At 48.2% G+C, this 20887-nt stretch overlaps 1 protein-coding gene across 1 annotated transcript in view; it reads left to right on the top strand.

The window, feature by feature from the left end:
* Positions 1–2685: 2685 nt before the first annotated feature.
* The window catches only part of EEFSEC (eukaryotic elongation factor, selenocysteine-tRNA specific), a 215544-nt gene continuing 197342 nt past the window's right edge, over positions 2686–20887 (top strand). Inside the window, exon 1 of the mRNA XM_040358969.1 lies at positions 2686–3023. Within this exon, the coding sequence (XP_040214903.1) occupies positions 2741–3023 (283 nt within the window). The 5' untranslated portion in view covers positions 2686–2740. The remainder of the gene's footprint in view (positions 3024–20887) is intronic.

Raw genomic sequence — 20887 nt, 5'->3', positions numbered from 1 at the left:
AATACACAGGAGAGAAGGAGAGAAGGTCTTTGCAGTTCATAAAATTGGAAATATCTCTGACATGATCTGCATCTGATGTCCGGGGAGTTCTCCGATTACTCCATGGCCGTGTTACAGGAAATGCGCGTGGAATTCCAATTTCATATTATTGAAACAATTGTTGTCCGTTTTATAGATGAGTTCGGAATGTTTATCATTACAACAAAAAAGGTTGGATTTCAGTAAAAACAGCCCAGCGCGGGAGATTTGCGTTTTAACACGTGTAACACAAAGGTCGCATGAGAATGGGCATTCTGGGCAAAGATGAAAACGTAACTTGTACTTGAACCCAGAGGGCGCCGTGCGTCACTGTGATGTGTGTGATGTCACTGTAATGTGTGTGATGTCACGGTAATATGTGTGATGTCACTGTGATGTGTGTGATGTCACTGTGATGTGTGTGATGTCACTCGGATCTACCCTGGTTCTCCTCCTTTTTGGAAAACCAATCACAGATAGTGAAACTAGGTCCTTTCACTTCTGAAAAACGCATGGTGTCATGCGAAGTCCCTCAGGGGTCACCCTTGTCGCCCGTACTATTCAATATTTATCTCCGCCCTCTCCTCTAACTCATCAGTAACCAGAATCTACTTTACCATTCCTACGCGGATGACACCCAACTCTATTTCCGTATCAGCAACAAAAAGGATCATTATCTCGGACTAGAGAAATGCCTTACTCTGATAGAGAATTGGATGACGAAGAGTTATCTTAAACTCAATGGCTCAAAAACAGAACTCCTTCTGTTCCACGCCAAACGGAAAAGACTCGCTACAACAACATGGATGCCCCCGCCCATTTTGGGACAAATCATCACTCCTAGCACCAAAGTCAAAAGTCTTGGAGTCACTTTTGACTCCGACATGACAATAGATGCACAAATAAGTTCAGTAGTCAGCGGATCCCACCATCTGCTGCGCCTACTACGTAGACTTATTCCCTTTATCCCAAGAGAAGTCGTGGTGGGAACCATAATCAACTCCAGACTTGACTATGCAAACGCCCTTTACCTCGGACTCCCAAAATACCAAATTGCGCGTCTACAAGTCGTCCAGAATACAGCGGCAATCTCTCCCTCACTTAGGTCCCTTCACTGGCTGCCCGTAAAAGATCAAATCACGTTTAAGGCACTCTGCCTGACGCACAAATGTGTACAAAACAGTGCACCCTAATATCTATGCGAAAAATTAAAATCTCATAACCCAAACCACGTCCTCCGATCTACCAACCAAAATCTACTCCAAATTCCCAAGGCCCGATACAAGTCCAAAGGAGAACGACGATTTGCAGTCCAAGGACCTCGAATATGGAACTTTTACCAACCAGCATCTGAATGGAAGGGAATCATCAGGCCTTCAGAAAAAAACTCTACTCTATTCTGAAGGCAAAAAATAGTAGGAAATGGATACCAAGCACCTTGAGGCGATTCAGTTTGCATATGTAGCGCTATACAAGTTTTTCACTCACTCACTCACCGTCATGTGTGTGATGTCACTGTGCAGTGTGTGATGTCACTGTGATGTGTGCATTGCTGCAAAGCACGGCAAAGTCGTTGATGTGATGCCACTCATTGTGAATGGCACTAGATGTGTTGAATGCTGGTGAACTTTACTGAAATTCAGGTGCCGACTCCGAACCCCATTAAAGTCAAATGAAAAAAAATAGAAATTGTTAATTACTAGATTCTAGAATAATAGGCAAGGGATTGTCAAACAATTGGCATGATGGCTGGGCACTGCCCTAGGGGGACATGTTCCGAGGGGGGGGGGGGGGGGAATCCTAGCTGAGGATTTGGTATACATGTTAATGAGGAACTCATACAGCATTGTCGTTTGGTATATTGCAAACAGCATTTTTGGTTGCTAGGATGCAGGCAGCTAGGCCATTAACACTTGCTATGGTGCTGGCTGCTGCACAGTATCACTGGTTGCTAGGATGCAGGTGGCTGGACCGTACAGAGTCATTGGTTGTGATGTGCAGGAAATACCAGCGTCTTAGCAACCAGCTTAGAGATGGTAGTGGGGTCTTACAGCATTGTTGGTTGCAGGCGGCCGCACAGCATCATTGATTGCTATAATGTAGGCGGTTAGGCAATGCAGTTTTATTGGTTGTTATGGTGCAGGTGGTCACATAGCATCATTGGTTGCTAGGATGTAGGCGGTTAGGCAATGCAGCACTGTTGGTTGTTATGGTGCAGGCGGCCGCACAGCATCATTGATTGCTAGGACGCAGGTGGCTGGACTGTGGTTGTTAGGCTGTAGGCAGCGTCAGCGTCCTACCAATGAGCCCAGTTTGGCTACCCTGTGTATACAGGACAACATTACTGAGCTGTGGTGAGGATGGAGTGTTTATGAAGGACACTCCGGCCTCATTGCTGCCCCTCACTCCACGATTGCCACCTAGGGCAGTTGCCCCATTTTCCTTCACTGGCAGCACGCCCCTTCGTGAAGAAAGTCTCTTCAATGGGGTCACATAAACACAGAAATGTTAATTCCTTCTCACTATTCAAAAACAAAGTGTCTGGAGTCAGGCTTACATTAAAATAATAGATTTAACCAGCCTGTGAGGAACTGAGTGTAGGAAATTCTCCTTCACACTACGCGGAACCAATATTCACCTCTACGGTACCTGGGAGGGGAGATTAAGCAGCGCACAACGCGGAAGTGCCCTGCAACCACGCTGAAACGCATTGCCGCTGCTCATGGCTTCTGCCGAAGGGAAGACCCTGAACTTCAATGTCGGGGTGCTCGGCCACATAGACAGCGGGAAGACGTCGCTGGCCAAGGCGCTGAGCACCACCTCCTCCACCGCCGCCTTCGATAAGAACCCGCAAAGCCGGGAGAGGGGCATCACCCTGGACCTGGGCTTCTCCTCCTTTACCGTGCCCGTCCCCGAACACCTGACACACACCGGATACTGCCGCCTACAGTTCACCCTAGTGGACTGCCCGGGACATGCCTCCCTCATTAGGACCATCATAGGAGGTGAGTGCACCCTGCTGGAGGGGGGAGGGCAGCATGGTCTGATAGGGAACTACAAGTCCCAGCATGGCCTGAGAGAGCACCACAGGACCCAACATGGTCCAAAAGAGCACAACAGGACCCAACATGGTCCAAAAGAGCACAACAGGACCCAACATGGTCCAAAAGAGCACCACAGGACCCAACATGGTCCAAAAGAGCACCACAGGACCCAACATGGTCTGATAGGGAACCACAGGACCCAACATGGTCTGATAGGGAACCACAGGACCCAACATGGTCTGATAGGGAACTACAAGTCCCAGCATGGCCTGAGAGAGCACCACAGGACCCAACATGGTCTGATAGGGAACCACAGGACCCAACATGGTCTGATAGGGAACCACAGGACCCAACATGGTCTGATAGGGAACCACAGGACCCAACATGGTCTGATAGGGAACCACATGACCCAACATGGTCCAAAAGAGCACCACAGGACCCAACATGGTCTGATAGGGAACTACATGACCCAACATGGTCCAGCAGAGCACCACAGGACCCAACACAGGATCCACCGTGGTCCAAAAGAGCACCGTGGGATCCACCTTGGTCCAAAAGAGCACCACGGGATCCACCGTGGTCCAAAAGAGCACCGCGGGATCCACCGTGGTCCAAAAGAGCACCATGGGACCCAACTTGATCCAAAAGAGCACCACAAGATCCACTGTGGTCCAAAAGAGCACTATGGGATCCACTGTGGTCCAAGAGAGAACCATAGGATCCACTGTGGTCCAAAAGAGCACCATAATATCCACTGTGGTCCAAAAGAGCACCATAGGATCCACTGTGGTCCAAAAGAGCACCATAGTATCCACTGTGGTCCAAAAGAGCAACATGGGACCCAACTTGATCCAAAAGAGCACCACAAGATCCACTGTGGTCCAAAAGAGCACTATGGGATCCACTGTGGTTCAAAAGAGCACCATAGGATCCACTGTGGTCCAAAAGAGCACCATAGGATCCACTGTGGTCCAAAAGAGCACCATAGTATCCACTGTGGTCCAAAAGAGCACCATAGTATCCACTGTGGTTCAAAAGAGCACCATAGGATCCACTGTGGTCCAAAAGAGCACCATAGGATCCACTGTGGTCCAAAAGAGCACCATAGGATCCACTGTGGTCCAAAAGAGCGCCGCAGGATCCAGCGCGATCCAAAAGGGAGGGCAGCATGGTCTGATAGGGAACTACAAGTCCCAGCATGGCCTGAGATAGCACCACAGGACCCACCATGGTCTGATAGGGAACCACATGACCCAACATGGTCAGCAGAGTACCACAGGACCCAACGCGGGATCCACAGTGGTCAAAAAAAGCACCGTGGGATCCACTGTGGTCCAAAAGAGCACTATGGGATCCACTGTGGTCCAAAAGAGCACCATAGGCTCCACTGTGGTCCAAAAGAGCACCATAGGATCCACTGCGGTCCAAAAGAGCACCGCAGGATCCAGCGCGATCCAAAAGAGCACCACAGGATCCAGCGCGATCCAAAAGAGCACCGCAGGATCCAGCGCGATCCAAAAGAGCACCACAGGACCCAACATGATCCAAAAGAGAACCGCGGGACCCAGCTAGAACTACAAGTCTTAGTGTGCTTTACCAAAGAACAACAAGTCTCCAGCATGTTCCATCATCTGAGGGGTTCTTTGACTGTCAGGTCACAGTGGGACTACTACTTCCTTATCCAACAGCCCGCTGGTACTTGTAGTTCCCCATCTGTCAGAGCACACTAGCACTAGTAGTACTCCACAGGTTGGAGCACACTGGAGCTAGTAGTGCGCAATTTTAAGTTACAGTAACGTGGTACCGTATCGCAAAAAATGGCCTGATCATGAAGGGGATGGTAAATTTTCCGTTGGTTAAATGGTTAATTCCGCCTTAACCACTTAAGACCCGGACCTTTAGGCAGGTAAAGGACCCGGACAGTTTTTGCGATTTGGCACTGTCGCTTTAACTGACAATTGCGCGGTCGTGCGACGTGGCTCCCAAACAAGATTGGCGTCCTTTTTTCCCCACAAATAGAGCTTTCTTTTGGTGGTATTTGATCACCTCTGCGGTTTTTATTTTTTGCGCTATAAACAAAAATAGAGCGACAATTTTGAAAAAAATGCTATATTTTTTACTTTTTGCTATAATAAATATCCCCCAAAAATATATAAAAACATTTTTTTTCCTCAGTTTAGGCCGATACGTATTCTTCTACATATTTTTGGTAAAAAAAATCGCAATAAGTGTTTATCGATTGGTTTGCGCAAAATGTATAGCGTTTACAAAATAGGGGATAGTTTTATTGCATTTTTATAAATTTTTTTTTTTTTTTTACTACTAATGGCGGCGATCAGAGTTTTTTTTCGTGACTGCGACATTATGGCGGACAATTTTGACACATTGTTGGGACCATTGTCATTTTCACAGCAAAAAAATGCTTTAAAAATTCACTGATTACTGTGAAATGAACAATTGCAGTTTGGGAGTTAACCACAAGGGGGCGCTAAAGGGGTTAAGTGTGACCTCATCTGTGTTTCTAACTGTAGGGGGGCGGGGCTGGACGTGTGATGTCATTGATCGTGTTTCCCTATATCAGGGAACACACGATCAATGACAGCGACACAGTGAAGAACGGGGAAGGTGTGTTTACACACGGCTCTCCCCGTTCTTCAGCTCCGGGGACCGATCGTGGGACTCCAGCGGCGATCGGGGTCCGCTGGTCCCACGGCCGCGGTCACGGAGCTTCGGACCGGGTTGCGGGCGCGTGCCGCGACCCACGGCTGGGCACTTAAAGAGGACGTACAGGTAGGTGCATGTGCCCAGCCGTGTCATTCTGCCGACGTATATCTGCAGGAGGCGGTCCTTAAGTGGTTAAGTTACAGTATGGCAAAATATGTGTCACAATTGTTCTATTATTATTATTTTTTATTTGCCAAAGTGGAGTTGCCCTTTAAAGCGGAGTTCCGCCGAAAAAAATAAAATAAAAGGTAGCTGCTGACTTCTAATATAAAGACACGTACCTGTCCAGGTCGCCCGCTATGTCGGCACCTGAAGCCGCTCTGTCCCTCGGGCTCTCAGGTGGATGTGCCGCCATCTTCGGTAAGGGAATTATGAAGTGAAGTCGGCTTCACTTCCTTGTTCCCTACTGTGCATGCGTGAGTCGCACTGCCTGATCCCACTGGTCCCTGCTGTGTTCTGTGACCTGTGTGTCTCCCAGAAGACAGCAGGGGTGACCTATGTCCGGAAGTGGCAGCAAATACCTGGGTTACACGGGTATCTGCTCCCTCCTCCCCCTAAAAGGTGCCAAATGTGACACCAGAGGGGGGTAGGAATCCGAAAAGCAGTTTTTGGGTGACTTTATTTTTTATAAGTGTATTTTTTTGGTGCGTGTACTCGAGAGAGGAGCCGGACTGCAGGAGTTGGGAGTAGGCAGGCCTCCCCCAGAGGCAATCTGCCACCTTTCTCCATGCCCCGGGTGGCAATGGCGGGTGTGTGAGGGGGTCCTACCACACAGCCCGCCCTACCTGCTCCGCTTTGAAGCCCAACGGGGCAGAGGGACTCCCCCTATAAGGGAGTGAGAGGATTAGCCCGCTCAACCAGCCCCGTTAGTCCTTCGCCTCTCTTTTTAGAGACCGCGTGGTCAAAGTGCGTGCATGTTAACCCAATTTCGAGTGCGTGTAAGTGTGGTGGTTTTTGTGGGAGGGGGGTGGGCGTACTAACCGCAGGCTTACTTCGCATAGCACACCCACCGGGAGCCGGGCTGAGACCACCAAACTCAATTCACATGTAGCCGAGACCGGGATCCGAACCCCTAGCTGCAGAGGTGATTGGCTTGTCGGCGCAGTGCCAATCGCGTTGAGCCACCGCAGCTCCCGTTGGGTGACTTTATTTTTTATTATGGATAATGGGTGGAGCGTTGAACTCATGCAGACTTGCAAAGTTACTAAAACGTCCACGTTAAGGACTTGGTCCGTTATGTCATACTCCAGCTTTATTAATGCCGTGTTTTTATTGACATTTTTTCTGACACCGATTTGTAGCAGAGATGCGGATTTGGCTACTAACTGGCAACTTGCTGCCGTCCCATGTCATTTTTTTCTTTTTTCCCACGGAAATAAAATGCGCCCACACGATGAGACAATGGGCCATTCTCCGGAGCAGCCCGTCTCTCCTGAGTGGGTGCAGGTCACAGTGACACATCAATGGGACCTTCTTGCTTGCTGGTTCTCTTCTTTGTTTTTTCCTGCATGTGATTGAATTTTAATCAGTTTCAGCCATCTTATTTTGTCATTATTTTTAGTTTTGTTCTTTCTGCCAGCGTCGGTTTAAATCGTTTGGGACCGGGGCTGGACGGGTGGCATGCAACGTTGGCGCTCCCTAGCCTGCCTGACTCTTTGTCTACTAAGATTAATTATAGAGGCCTTAAAGGGAAAGCTGCTATTGCTTACATTCATGTAGTTTTTAAAGCAGAAATCGGTGATAAGAAAATATTGTCTGTATACAGAGGGGAAAATAATTTTTTGATCCCCCTGCAGATTTTGTAAGTTTGCCCACTTACAAAGAAATGAAGGGTCTATCATTTTTATCATTAAGGGTTGTCCCAATACCACTTTTTTAGGACTGAGTACAAGTACCGATACTTTTTTTTATGTACTCGCCGATACCGAATAACGATACTTTTTTTAAATGTGTCCCCAAATGCAGCCATGTCCCCCCCCCCCCATATGCAGCCATGTCCCCCCCATATGCAGCCATGTCGGCCACATATTTCAGCCATGTCGGCCACATATTCCAGCCATGTCGGCCACATATTCCAGCCATGTCGGCCACATATTCCAGCCATGTCGGCCACATAATGCAGCCATGTCGCCCACATAATGCAGCCATGTCGCCCACATAATGCAGCCATGTCGCCCACATAATGCAGCCATGTCGCCCACATAATGCAGCCATGTCGCCCACATAATGCAGCCATGTCGCCCACATAATACAGCCATGTCGCCCACATAATACAGCCATGTCGCCCACATAATGCAGCCATGTCGCCCACATAATGCAGCCATGTCGCCCACATAATGCAGCCATGTCGCCCACATAATGCAGCCATGTCGCCCACATATTCCAGCCATGTCCCCCACATAATGCAGCCATGTCCCCCACATAATGCAGCCATGTCCTACATACCTTGATGATGCCGCACATGCCGCCGTTAATCAGCGTGCGGGGAACATTACAGCTTTCATTTGAATAGCTGTATCCCCGCCGCGTATAGACACTCCCCCTTGTGCGGGATTGGACAGATCATCCGTCCAATCCCGCGCAAGGGGGAGTGTCTATACGCGGCAGGGATACAGCTATTCAAACGAAAGCTGTAATGTTCCCCGCACGCTGATTAACGGCGGCGGCTTTGCGGTTTGCGGCGACGGGTTTGTGGCGGCGGCGGGGGAACAAGTATTCTATTTGAGTATCGGGGGTATTTGCGGGAGTACGAGTACTCCCGCAAATACTCGGTATCGGTCCCGATACCGATCCTGGTATCGGTATCGGGACAACCCTATTTTAAATGATAGAAACAGAATATTAACCAAAAATCCAGAAAAAAAACTCATGATACCAATGTTATAAATTGAGTTGCAGTTCAGTGAGTAAAATAAGTATTCGATCCCCAAGCAAAACATGACTTAAAGGAACACTAAAGGCAAACTTAAAATGTTTTAATAAATAACAAACATGTTATACTTGCCTCCACTGTGCAGCTCGTTTTGCACAGAGTGTCCCCTAACCCTGTCTTCTGGGGTCCCTTGGCGGCTGTCTCGGCTCCTCCTTGCAAAAGCTTTCCACCTTCATGCATGCGAGCGAGCGAGCGAGCGAGCATGGTGGAAAGCCTTTGCGAGCGCGCTCCCGTGATACGGCGGCGGGCATAGCTGCCGACTGTATCACTCGGCCCCGGCGTGCCGCGTTATCCGCTGTGATTGACAGCAGCGCCAGCCAATGGCTGCGCTGCTATCAATTTGTCCAGCCTAGCCAATCAACGGCCAGGCTGGGAACCGAAGAGGATCACGTGGACGCGCGCTGGACTTTCGAGGGGTCGGGTAAGTAAAACCTGCAGTTGGAAAATGTACAGAAGCAAGTCTGTCAGAGGCAGCTCATCACTCTCTACTTTCTCAGAAGCTTTTCCTGCACCTATGGCTGGTTCTATTCATGAGTGTGGCTATATGGGGTGGTCATGTAGATATACAGCACAGCTGACCAGAGGCATGGACACTGACAACCCAAAAAAAGTACAAGTTTCTCTCCTTTGCCGGCCTGCCTGTGTCCGGGTTACAGTTCTGTTTATCTCTAGAAATGAATAAATCTGGAGTTCCCCTTTAACCACTTGCTTACTGGGCACATAAACCCCCTTCGTTCCCAGGCGAAATTTCAGCTTCCGACACTGCGTTGCTTTAACTGACATTTGCGCGGTCGTGCGACTTGGCTCCCAAACAAAATTGACGTCCTTTTTTCCCCACAAATAGAGCTTTATTTTGGTGGTATTTGATCACCTCTGCGGTTTTTATTTTTTGCGCTATAAACAAAAAAAGAGCGACAATTTAAAAAATATATATATTTTTTTTACTTGTTGCTATAATAAATCTCCCATTTTTTTTTCTCAGTTAAGCCAATACGTATTTTTCGACGTATTTTTGTAAAAAAAAAATCGCAATAAGCGACTGGTTTGCGCAAAAGTTATAGCGCCTACAAAATGGGGAACAGAATTATGATTTTTTTTCATTATTTTTTTTTACTAGTAATGGCGGCGATCTGCGATTTTTATTGGGACTGCGATATTGCGGCGGACGTATCAAACACTTTCGACACAAATTTGGGACCATTCACATTTATACAGCGATCAGTGCTATAAAAATGCACTAATTACTGTATAAATGTGACTGGCAGGGAAGGGGTTAACACTAGGGGGTGAGGAAGGGGTTAAATGTGTAGCCTGGGTGTGTTCTAACTGTGTGGGGGGAGGGGGGTGACTGGGGGAGGTGACCGATGCTGTGTCCTTATGTACAAGAGACACAGATCGGTCTCCTCTCTCCCTGACAGCACGTGGAGCTCTGTGTTTACACACAGAGCTCCACGTCCCTGCTGTTACCGGCGATCACGTGTACCCGGCGGACATCGCGGCCGCCAGGTACACGCATCGGGTCCCCAGTGGCGCGCGCGGGTAATGCATTTCAAATGACGTCCAAAGACGTCCACTTGGCACCTGAGGACCGCGCTGTTGACGTCTTTTGTCAATAGCGCGGGTCTCAAGTGGTTAACCATGGCCAAATTACATGGCGTTGGCCTGCACAGTAACCAATATTTGATGCTGATATCTGAGGGAATCCATTGAAAATTGATGCCAATTCAGCCTTTTTTCTTTTTTGCAACAAGTCTCCAGTGATCTCGGCTCTATAAATCCAGTAATGTCTCTGTAGTCGCTGCCTGCAAGAAATTAAGATTTAAATGGAATAAAGGACAACTGAATCAATGGCCTCCGTGATTTAATTTCTCATATCTCCTGCGCTGTGCAGAATCGCCGTCTGGCTGTTCACCGGCAAGGCTACTTCTTGGCCGACGATCACAGGGTCTCTTGATTAGAGCATATGTCTCGGGGTAACTTAATTTATCAGAGTTTTTGTTGTGCACAAGTCATGTTTGCCTGTAGGCCGGATGTCTGGGCTCTCCTGTCTCTGTCAGAAATTACTTTCTTTTTTTCTTTTAAGATCCTTTTTTTTTTTTTTTACTGATGCATTTTAAGAAATATTACCTTATCTGCAAATAAACTGGTTTCAATATGCTCAAAGTACATTGGTCTTTCTGCAGTGTTAAACCCCCACTTCAGGCAGAAAAAAAATACCCTTGTAGTTTGCCTATTTACAAAGAAATGAAGGATCTATCATTTTTATCATGGGTGCATTTTAACCACTTAAAGTGGGAGTTCACCCGAAATTTTTTTTTTAACATTAGATTGATGCTCATTTTGTGAAGGGGAATCGGGTGTTTTTTTAAAAACGAAGCAGTACTTACTGTTTTAGAGAGAGATCTTCTCCGCCGCTTCCGGGTATGGGTTTTCGGGACTGGGCGTTCCTATTTGATTGACAGGCTTCCGACGGTCGCATACATCGCGTCACGAGTAGCCGAAAGAAGCCGAACGTCGGTGCGGCTCTATACGGCGCCTGCGCACCGACGTTCGGCTACTTTCGGAAAATCGTGACGCGATAGATGCGACCGTCGGAAGACTGTCAATCAAATAGGAATGCCCAGTCCTTCAGCCCATACCCGGAAGCGGCGGAGAAGATCGCTCTCTACAACGGTAAGTACTGCTTCCTTTTAAAAAAAACTACCCGATTCCCCTTCACAAAATGAGCCTCAATCTAATGTTAAAAAAAAGGTTTTCGGGTGAACCTCCCTAAGCCCCGGACCATTATGCAGCTAAATGCCCAGAGGTGTTTTTACAATTTGGCACTGCGCTGCTTTAACTGGTAATTGCGCGGTCATGCAATGTTGTACCGAAACAACAAAATTTGCGTCCTTTTCTTCCCACAAATAGAGCTTTCTTTTGATGGTATTTGTTTGCCTCTGTGATTTTTATTTTTTGTGCTATAAACAAAAATAGAGCGACAATTTGGAAAAAAATGCAATATTTTTTACTTTTTGCTGTAATAAATATTCCCCAAAAATATATAAAAAATGTTTTTTTTCCTCAGTTTAGGCCGATACGTATTCTTCTACATATTTTTGGTAAAAAAAAATTGCAATAAGTGTTTATCGGTTGGTTTGCGCAAAATTTATAGCGTTTACAAAATAGGGGATAGTTTTATTGCATTTTTATAAAACATTTTTCTTTATCGTACATCACGGGACACAGAGCGGCATTCATTACTATATGGGTTATATGGAGTACCTTCAGGTGTAGACACTGGCAATCTCAAACAGGAAATGCCCCTCCCTATATAACCCCCTCCCACAGGAGGAGTACCTCAGTTTTTACGCCAGTGTCTTAGGTGTTAGTCATGGTTTAGCTTGCCTCCGCATCCTTGGGATTAGGTGAGCTACCGGTTCTGTCCAAAAAAGCCTCAGCGCTAAAGTGGTCAGTATCCGGACCCCAAACCCTTGGGGTATAGCCCATAATGCTTTTCTTTTTAGAGAGCTGGACCCTGGGCCCAGAACTTAGAAACCTTTGGGTACCTAAAGTTTTCTGTTGCCAGGGTGCTATATGGGCCCAGGACAGTGGATCCTTCATAGGAACCCAGGGCCTGAAGGTCTAGACATCCCCACGGAGATGGGGGAAGATTGGGCCTCTTGCTTGGCAAAGTCCTGCGGCATGGAGCAGGTAAGTGAGGGGAAAACTTGCGGAACTTGGTTCTTAGCAGGTTTTTTTCTGGGGGGTCACAGGGGACATGCCTAAAGTTATGCACTGCATCTGGCAAACTAGTCACATATCATAAAGATAGGATGGCTCTCTATGTATTATTCCCCATAAGATGTGACCTCCCTTGTAGTGTTGGAAAAGCATTGAGTGGGGCCTGTGTTATATAAAAATATATGTGTGTGTCAGAGAGCTTTGCTTACCTGCAGGCCTCCAGGCGATGCTCCATTCAGTCTTCCTCCTCAGAGCCTGCAAGCAGGCAAAACGCTGGCCTCCTCATGGTTCCAGGCTGCAGGCCGCAGTTTGCTGGAACAGAGAGGTCCCTTCCTCCCAAAATCCCCCCCCCCTCCCCCTGTCGGGAGGGGCATTTCCTGTTTGAGGTTGCTGGGGGGGAAGGGCGGGTCAGTGGCTTAAAGGAAGGGGCGGCCCTTCCTTGTTTGTTCCATCAATACTTTGGAACTGAGGACATAGACCAGAGTGGCAGCACGGGGCGCCGAGGACACACAGTGGCCAGAAAGGATATTGCAGTCTTCAGAGGACTGTTTTGTCAAGCCTAGAAATAGGCTGTTTCTTTTCCATCTCATAGTTTTTCTTTGCAATACTACTCAGGGGGACAGAATGTTTTTTCTTTCCTGGATTTGAAACAAAAACGAAAAAAAAAAAAAAAAAAAAAAGTCATCTAGGGGAGAGGAAGCATTTTTTTATCCCCCAAACAGGTGTTTGGACAATTAACTTTTATAGTTCCAAATACCAATAGGTAGCAGGTGTACCTCGGTATTGTACCATGGTATGCCGCTGTTTTCCCTACAGGGAGCCTTGGGGCCATCGGGATCTGGGGCTGGAGCTGACGCGGGTCAGTCCAGCCCTAAGATGGTCACGGAGGAGGTATTACTCACCTCTTTAAAAGAGATGAGAAAAGCATGGGAAAAAAAAAAAAAAAATGATATCCGCAGCTATGCGGGGCAGTAAGCGGAATAGATCTCCGTCGCCCGAGCGCGGACCCTCAGAAGAGGAGGTCCTTTCCTCAGGGGAATTGGACGACCTCTTGGACACGGACCAAGTAGGTTCAGGGATCGAAGACCCGGATACAGAGGAGTCTGGGGCAGTCTCCCTGAGGGAGAGCTGGTGGATTCAAGGATTGTCGGACTTGGTCCATAGGACATTCAACTTGCCAGTACCAGATCTCCAGGTATCGACGGTTTCAGCTTTGGGCTCACTGAGGGCGCCTCAAAGCAATGCTGTGTTTCCGATCCATCCTCTATTAGAGGGAATTTTGTTCCAAGATTGGAACAAGCCAGATAAGATCTTCTTACCACCTAAAAGGTTCTCTGTCCTATATCCTATGGAAGAAAAATTTTCCAAAAGATGGGCTACTCCTGCAGTGGACGCAGCCATCTCATGTGTTAACAGATCGTTAACATGCCCTGTAGAAAACATACAGGTGTTCAAGGATCCAGTTGATAAGCGCTTGGAAGCACTACTTAAGAACTCCTTCACTACTGCAGGGGCAGTAGTACAGCCAGCTGTGGCTGCGATTGGGGTCGCTCAAGCATTATCGGATCAATTTAAGCAGATGCTTAAACTTATTCCGGCCCAGCAGGCAGAAAAATTTTCGGATGTCCCTAAGGCCATATGTTTTACGGTAGACGCAATCAAGGATTCTATCCAGCAAGCGTCACGTTTATCGTTATCCCTTATCCATATGAGAAGACTCTTATGGTTAAAAAGCTGGGAGGCTGAGCCCCCATGCAAGAAGCTCCTGGTAGGGTTCCCCTTCCATGGAGGACGACTCTTCGGAGAAGACCTAGATAAATACATTCAGACCATTTCAAACGGCAAGAGTACTCTCTTGCCAACTAAGAAGAAGGTTCAGGGACCTGCGTTTAAACGACAGTATTCCCCTGGGCAGGGGCCCTCTAATGCCAAGCAGTATCGACGGCCTCCTGCAAAAGCAAACTTCGGCTTCAACAGCAGATCACAAGGACAGGCTGTTAGAGGCAAAAGGCAGTGGTTTCGCAAACCAGCAAAACCAGCCCCCAAGCCAACCTTATGAAGGGGCGCCCCCACCCACGAAGGTGGGGGGAAGGCTGCGACTCTTTTCAGAGATTTGGGAAGCCAGCATTCCCGACGAGTGGGTACGGTCTTCCGTGGCCACAGGCTACAAATTAGATTTCCTAAGGTTTCCTCCTCCTCATTTCCAGAAGTCGAGGATTCCAAACGATCCGGAAAAGGGAGCCGCATTAAGATCGGCATTAGATCATCTACTTTCCCAGGAAGTAATAGTAGAGGTACCAGTCCTGGAACAGGGGCTGGGTTTCTACTCCAACCTATTCATCATCCCAAAATCCAATGGAGATGTCAGGCCAATTTTGGACCTAAAGATGGTAAATGCATATCTAAAGATCCGCTCATTTCGGATGGAATCCGTGCGGTCAGCAGCTGCCACACTCCAGAAGGACGACTTCATGGCGTCCATAGACATAAAGGATGCCTACCTTCATGTTCCAATTTATCAGCCACATCAAAGATATCTACGCTTCATGGTGGCTTCGCGTCACTTCCAATTCGTGGCGCTTCCCTTCGGGTTGGCTACGGCCCCCCGGGTGTTCACTAAGGATCCAAGGGGTCACGATCCTAGCATACCTGGACGACCTCCTAGTCATAGATCACTCGTCTCCCGGCTTGGAGCGAGCAGTGGCCCTCACGGTCCAATACCTCGAGAGGTTCGGCTGGGTCCTAAATCGAGAAAAGTCAGCTTTCCAGCCCACAAAGCAGTTGGAATATCTCGGCATGAGATTAGACACAGAACAACAAGGAGTGTTCCTACCTCTGAGGAAGGTAAAAGCCATCAAGGAATTAATCCTACTGGTTCTAAGCAAGAAAGAACCGACTATTCGCCTATGTATGAGGTTACTAGGCAAGATGGTGGCCACATTCGAGGCGGTACCATACGCCCAGAGCCACACTCGCATCCTACAGGCAGCCATCCTGTCAGCATGGAGCAGAAGGCCACAGGCCTTGGATATCCCGTTGCCGCTCTCATCAAGAGTCCGACAAAGTCTGTGTTGGTGGTTAGACCCTCAGAATCTACTGAAGGGGAGGTCTTTCAGCCCAGTGGCTTGGGAAGATAGTGACCACAGACGCCAGCCTGACGGGCTGGGGAGCAATTTTGGATGGTTGCACTCGCCAAGGTACTTGGGCAAAGCCAGAGAAGCAGTTGCCCATCAACATCTTGGAGCTCAGAGCTGCTCGACTAGCCCTCAGGGCTTGGACGTCAAAATTGCAGGGGTTCCCGGTGAGAATTCAATCAGACAATGCCACGGCCGTGGCACACATAAATCACCAAGGGGGAACCAGGAGTCAAACCGCTCAGAGAGAGGTGAGCTTGATTCTTCTATGGGCAGAGGCTCATGTGCCCTGCATATCGGCAATATTCATTCCAGGAGTGGACAACTTTCAGGCGGACTTCTTAAGCCGCCAGACTCTATGGCCGGGGGAATGGTCTCTGCATCCACTAGTCTTTCAAGCACTCTGCCAAAGATGGGGAGTGCCGGACGTGGATATCATGGCATCGAGACTCAACAAGAAACTAGACAGGTTCATGTCCCGCTCAAGGGATCCGATGGCCTGCGGAACCGATGCGTTGGTTTGCCCTTGGCATCAGTTCAAACTTCTTTATGCGTTTCCCCCGCTCCAGTTACTACCCCGCCTGCTGCGCAGGATCCGGGTGGAGCACATACCAGTCATCCTGGTAGCTCCAGCATGGCCCAGAAGGGCATGGTACTCACTAATCTTAAGGATGGTAGTGGGAGACCCTTGGACTCTTCCTCTACGGCCAGACCTGCTATCGCAAGGTCCGATCCTCCACCCTGCCTTACGGCATCTAAATTTGACGGCCTGGAAGCTGAATCCCTGATTCTCAGGGGTAGAGGTCTGTCTCAGAAAGTAATCTCTACCCTAATCAGAGCCAGGAAACCGGTCTCTAGGGTGATTTATTACAGGGTCTGGAAGGCCTATGTAGGCTGGTGTGAGTCCAAGCGATGGCTTTCTCGCAAATTTACCATCGATAGAGTATTACGTTTTCTCCAGCTAGGAGTGGATAAAGGATTGGCATTAAGCACAATCAAAGGACAGATTTCGGCTCTGTCAGTGTGGTTTCAGCGGCCGCTGGCCACCCACTCGCTGGTTAAGACCTTCCTTCAAGGGGTCTTACGTATTAGACCTCCAGTTAAATCCCCGCTTTGTCCGTGGGATTTAAATCTTGTTCTGTCAAAGTTTACAGAAACAACCGTTTGAGCCGTTGGCTGATATTCCTTTGGTTCTACTGACAAGGAAGTTAGTATTTTTGGTTGCCATAGTTTCCGCAAGAAGAGTTTCGGAGCTGGCAGCCTTATCCTGTAAGGAACCATATCTTGTTTTTCATAAGGACAGGGTCGTTCTCCGCCCTCATCCTTCCTTCCTTCCGAAGGTCATATCCAGTTTTCATTTGAACCAGGATTTGGTATTACCATCCTTCTTCCCTAAACCTACTTCCAGAAAGGAAGGGTTGCTGCATACCTTGGATATTGTCAGGGCCATGAAGGCCTATCTTAAAGCTACAAAGAAGATCCGGAAGACAGATGTGCTGTTCATTCTACCGGATGGGCCCAAGAAGGGGCAGGCAGCTGCAAAGTCCACCATTTCTAGGTGGATTAAGCAATTAATCACTCAGGCCTACGGCTTGAAAGGGTTGCCTCCTCCAGTATCATTAAAGGCTCATTCTACTAGAGCCATGGGCGCCTCCTGGGCAGCACACCACCAGATCTCTATGGCTCAAGTTTGCAAGGCGGCAACCTGGTCTTCTGTCCACACGTTTACAAAATTCTACAAGTTGGACGTAAGAAGGAATACTGATACTGCCTTCGGGCAGGCAGTGCTGCAGGCTGCAGTTTGAGACCCTCGGATTCCGGGGGCTCCTCTTGTTCGAGTTAAATTTAAAATTTTTTATTTTTCTCAACTAAGTTGGATTTATTATGATTTGAGTATATCTCTAAATTAAATCCTTTTGTCTTGGAGATGTTCTCCCTCCCCTCATTGTAAGCATTGCTTTGGGACATCCCATATAGTAATGAATGCCGCTCTGTGTCCCGTGATGTACGATAAAGAAAAAGAGATTTTTAATACAGCTTACCTGTAAAATCTTTTTCTTGGAGTACATCACGGGACACAGAGCTCCCACCCCTCTTTTTTTGAGGACCATTTTGGGAGGCATACTGCTTGCTACAAAACTGAGGTACTCCTCCTGTGGGAGGGGGTTATATAGGGAGGGGCATTTCCTGTTTGAGATTGCCAGTGTCTACACCTGAAGGTACTCCATATAACCCATATAGTAATGAATGCCGCTCTGTGTCCCGTGATGTACTCCAAGAAAAAGATTTTACAGGTAAGCTGTATTAAAAATCTCTTTTTTTTTTTTTTACTATTAATGGCGGCGATTAGCAATTTTTTTTCGTGACTGCGACATTATGGCGGACACTTCGCCCAATTTTGACACATTTTTGGGACCATTGTCATTTTCACAGCAAAAAATGCATTTAAAATGCATTGTTTATTGTGAAATTTACAATTGCAGTTTGGGAGTTAACCACAGGGGGCGCTGATGGGGTTATGTGTGACCTGAAGTGTGTTTACAACTGTAGGGGGGTGTGGCTGTAGGTGTGACATCATCGATTGTGTCCCCCTATAAAAGGGATGACACGATCGATGACGGAGCCACACTGAAGAATGGAGAAGCTGTGTTTACACACAGCTCTCCCCGTTCTTCAGCTCCGGGGACCGATCCGCGGGTCCCGGAGCTTCGGACCGGGTCGTGGGCGCGTGCCTGCGACCGGGCACTAGCAGAGGACGAGCCTCAATATTTTTAAGTAGGCAGATATAAAAGACAAAACTAATGCTGCAATGGCGCAGGGGATGGGGGTGTCCTCATGCTGCACTTGCAATGCTTTGCGCCTGTGCCAAAAATGATCCCCCCTGTTGCATTAAGCAAGCAGTACAGCAGCCGAATGTTCCCTATTCAAGTGAATAGGGACACACCTCAACTGCGCACAATGCAGGGGGTTGAAGCATGGTGGAGAGGCACTTGCAGTGTCTTGAAAAAGTATTCATACCACTTAAAATGTTCCACTTTTTGTCATGTTAACCAGAATAACATAAATGTATTTTATTGGGATTTTATGTGATAGACCAACACAAAGTGGCACATAATTGTGAAGTGAAAGGAAAATGATAAATGGATTTTTTTGTGTGCTGAAAATGCCTCCCTCGGCTTATACTCGAGTCACCTTTTTGCGCCTGATCTCGCGGCCTTTGGGGACCCGATGCTGGCCGTGGGTTCCCTGGATGCCAAACTTGTCACACATGTAGCCGCACTCTTCCTCTACAAGTGTGCAAAGGTTGTTGTCCGGGGGACCTACGGCTGAGGAGCACCGATTTCTTTTTTTTTTTTTTTTTTTTTTTTAAAGCCAGGCACCCCTTCCATAGACTCCCATGTTAATCGTGAGGCATGGGCATGGACACAGTGAGGCATGGGCATGGACACAGTGAGGCATGGGCATGGACACAGTGAGGCATGGACACAGTGAGGCATGGGCATGGACACAGTGAGGCATGGGCACAGTGAGGCATGGGCACAGTGAGGCATGGGCATGGACACAGTGAGGCATGGGCATGGACACAGTGAGGCATGGACACAGTGAGGCATGGACACAGTGAGGCATGGACACAGTGAGGCATGGACACAGTGAGGCATGGACACAGTGAGGCATGGGCATGGACACAGTGAGGCATGGGCATGGACACAGTGAGGCATGGGCATGGACACAGTGGGGCATGGGCATGGACACAGTGGGGCATGGGCATGGACACAGTGGGGCATGGGCATGGACACAGTGGGGCATGGGCATGGACACAGTGGGGCATGGGCATGGACACAGTGGGGCATGGGCATGGACACAGTGGGGCATGGGCATGGACACAGTGAGGCATGGGCATGGACACAGTGAGGCATGGACACAGTGAGGCATGGGCATGGACACAGTGAGGCATGGGCATGGACACAGTGAGGCATGGACACAGTGAGGCATGGACATGGACACAGTGAGGCATGGACACAGTGAGGCATGGACACAGTGAGGCATGGACACAGTGAGGCATGGGCATGGACACAGTGAGGCATGGGCATGGACACAGTGAGGCATGGGCATGGACACAGTGGGGCATGGGCATGGACACAGTGGGGCATGGGCATGGACACAGTGGGGCATGGGCATGGACACAGTGGGGCATGGGCATGGACACAGTGGGGCATGGGCATGGACACAGTGGGGCATGGGCATGGACACAGTGGGGCATGGGCATGGACACAGTGAGGCATGGGCATGGACACAGTGAGGCATGGGCATGGACACAATGAGGCAAATTGAGGCACAGCAAGGCATGCAGGTGGACACCCTAGGCTTATACTCGAGTCAATACGTTTTCCCATTTTTTTGTGGTAATATTAGGTGCCTCGGCATATATTCTGGTCGGCTTATACTCGAGTATATACGGTAATTGTTTTTCCCCGAAAAATTGCTGCGCAAATACCATATTCATAAAAAATTTCAAATTCCACCAATTTATTTTCTAAGGCCTCTGCTTTAAAAATTATATATAATGTTTGGGGGTTCCAAGTAATTTTCTATTGAAGAAAAAAATAAGAAAGAGAGATTTTTACATGTAAAAAAAAAATTGACAGAAAAAGCGTGGTCTTCGAATTGTTAACACTAACTTTTTTTCCTTTTTTGAGTATAATTTTTTTTCTTTTTGCAGGACACATCTGCGCCTGTTATATTTTTTTGTAATCCATACATCCGGGATTCTGCTAAGCCGGCGACACGTGCAAAAGCGTTGGATGTTATTCCAGATCTTGTCTTGCGAATACGAGTTCAACTTTTGCCCTTTTTTTTTTTTTTTAATATCTGTAGGAAGGACTTCCTGGCAGGGAAAGGGTCAATGAAATCTAGATTAGAAATTCCTCGAATAATTGAATCTGCCCCCCCCCCCCCCCACTGTCCCCAAATGATTCCCTCGCGTCGTATTCACCAGACGGATCTGTTTCCACTTTCCGGCGAAAAATCTCCAAAAGCCGCGCGTTGTTTTCTGCCCGATACCGGCGGTGGGTTTTGAACTCGTGCGAGCGCTCGGGGGAGACGAGATTAGGGGGGGGGGAGGGCAGCTGATGTTAGCCGGTGCATCTGTGTGTTCGTTGTGAACCGGGTGACGCAATGAACGCCGTGCCTCCAGATCAAGGGATCAGCGGCCTCATTAGAGGAGTTCAGGACCAGGCCGCATTAGGAAAGCTGAAGATATTCAACTTTTTTTTTTGGAGAATGAAGTTGTATTTCGTGAGGTCACAGAGGAG

This window comes from Rana temporaria, chromosome 7 (genome assembly GCF_905171775.1).
Source record: "Rana temporaria chromosome 7, aRanTem1.1, whole genome shotgun sequence".
In the NCBI taxonomy this organism is placed as follows: Eukaryota; Metazoa; Chordata; class Amphibia; order Anura; family Ranidae; genus Rana; species Rana temporaria.
Note: the sequence above shows the minus strand (reverse complement) of the source record. Positions and strands in the feature narration are given on the sequence as shown.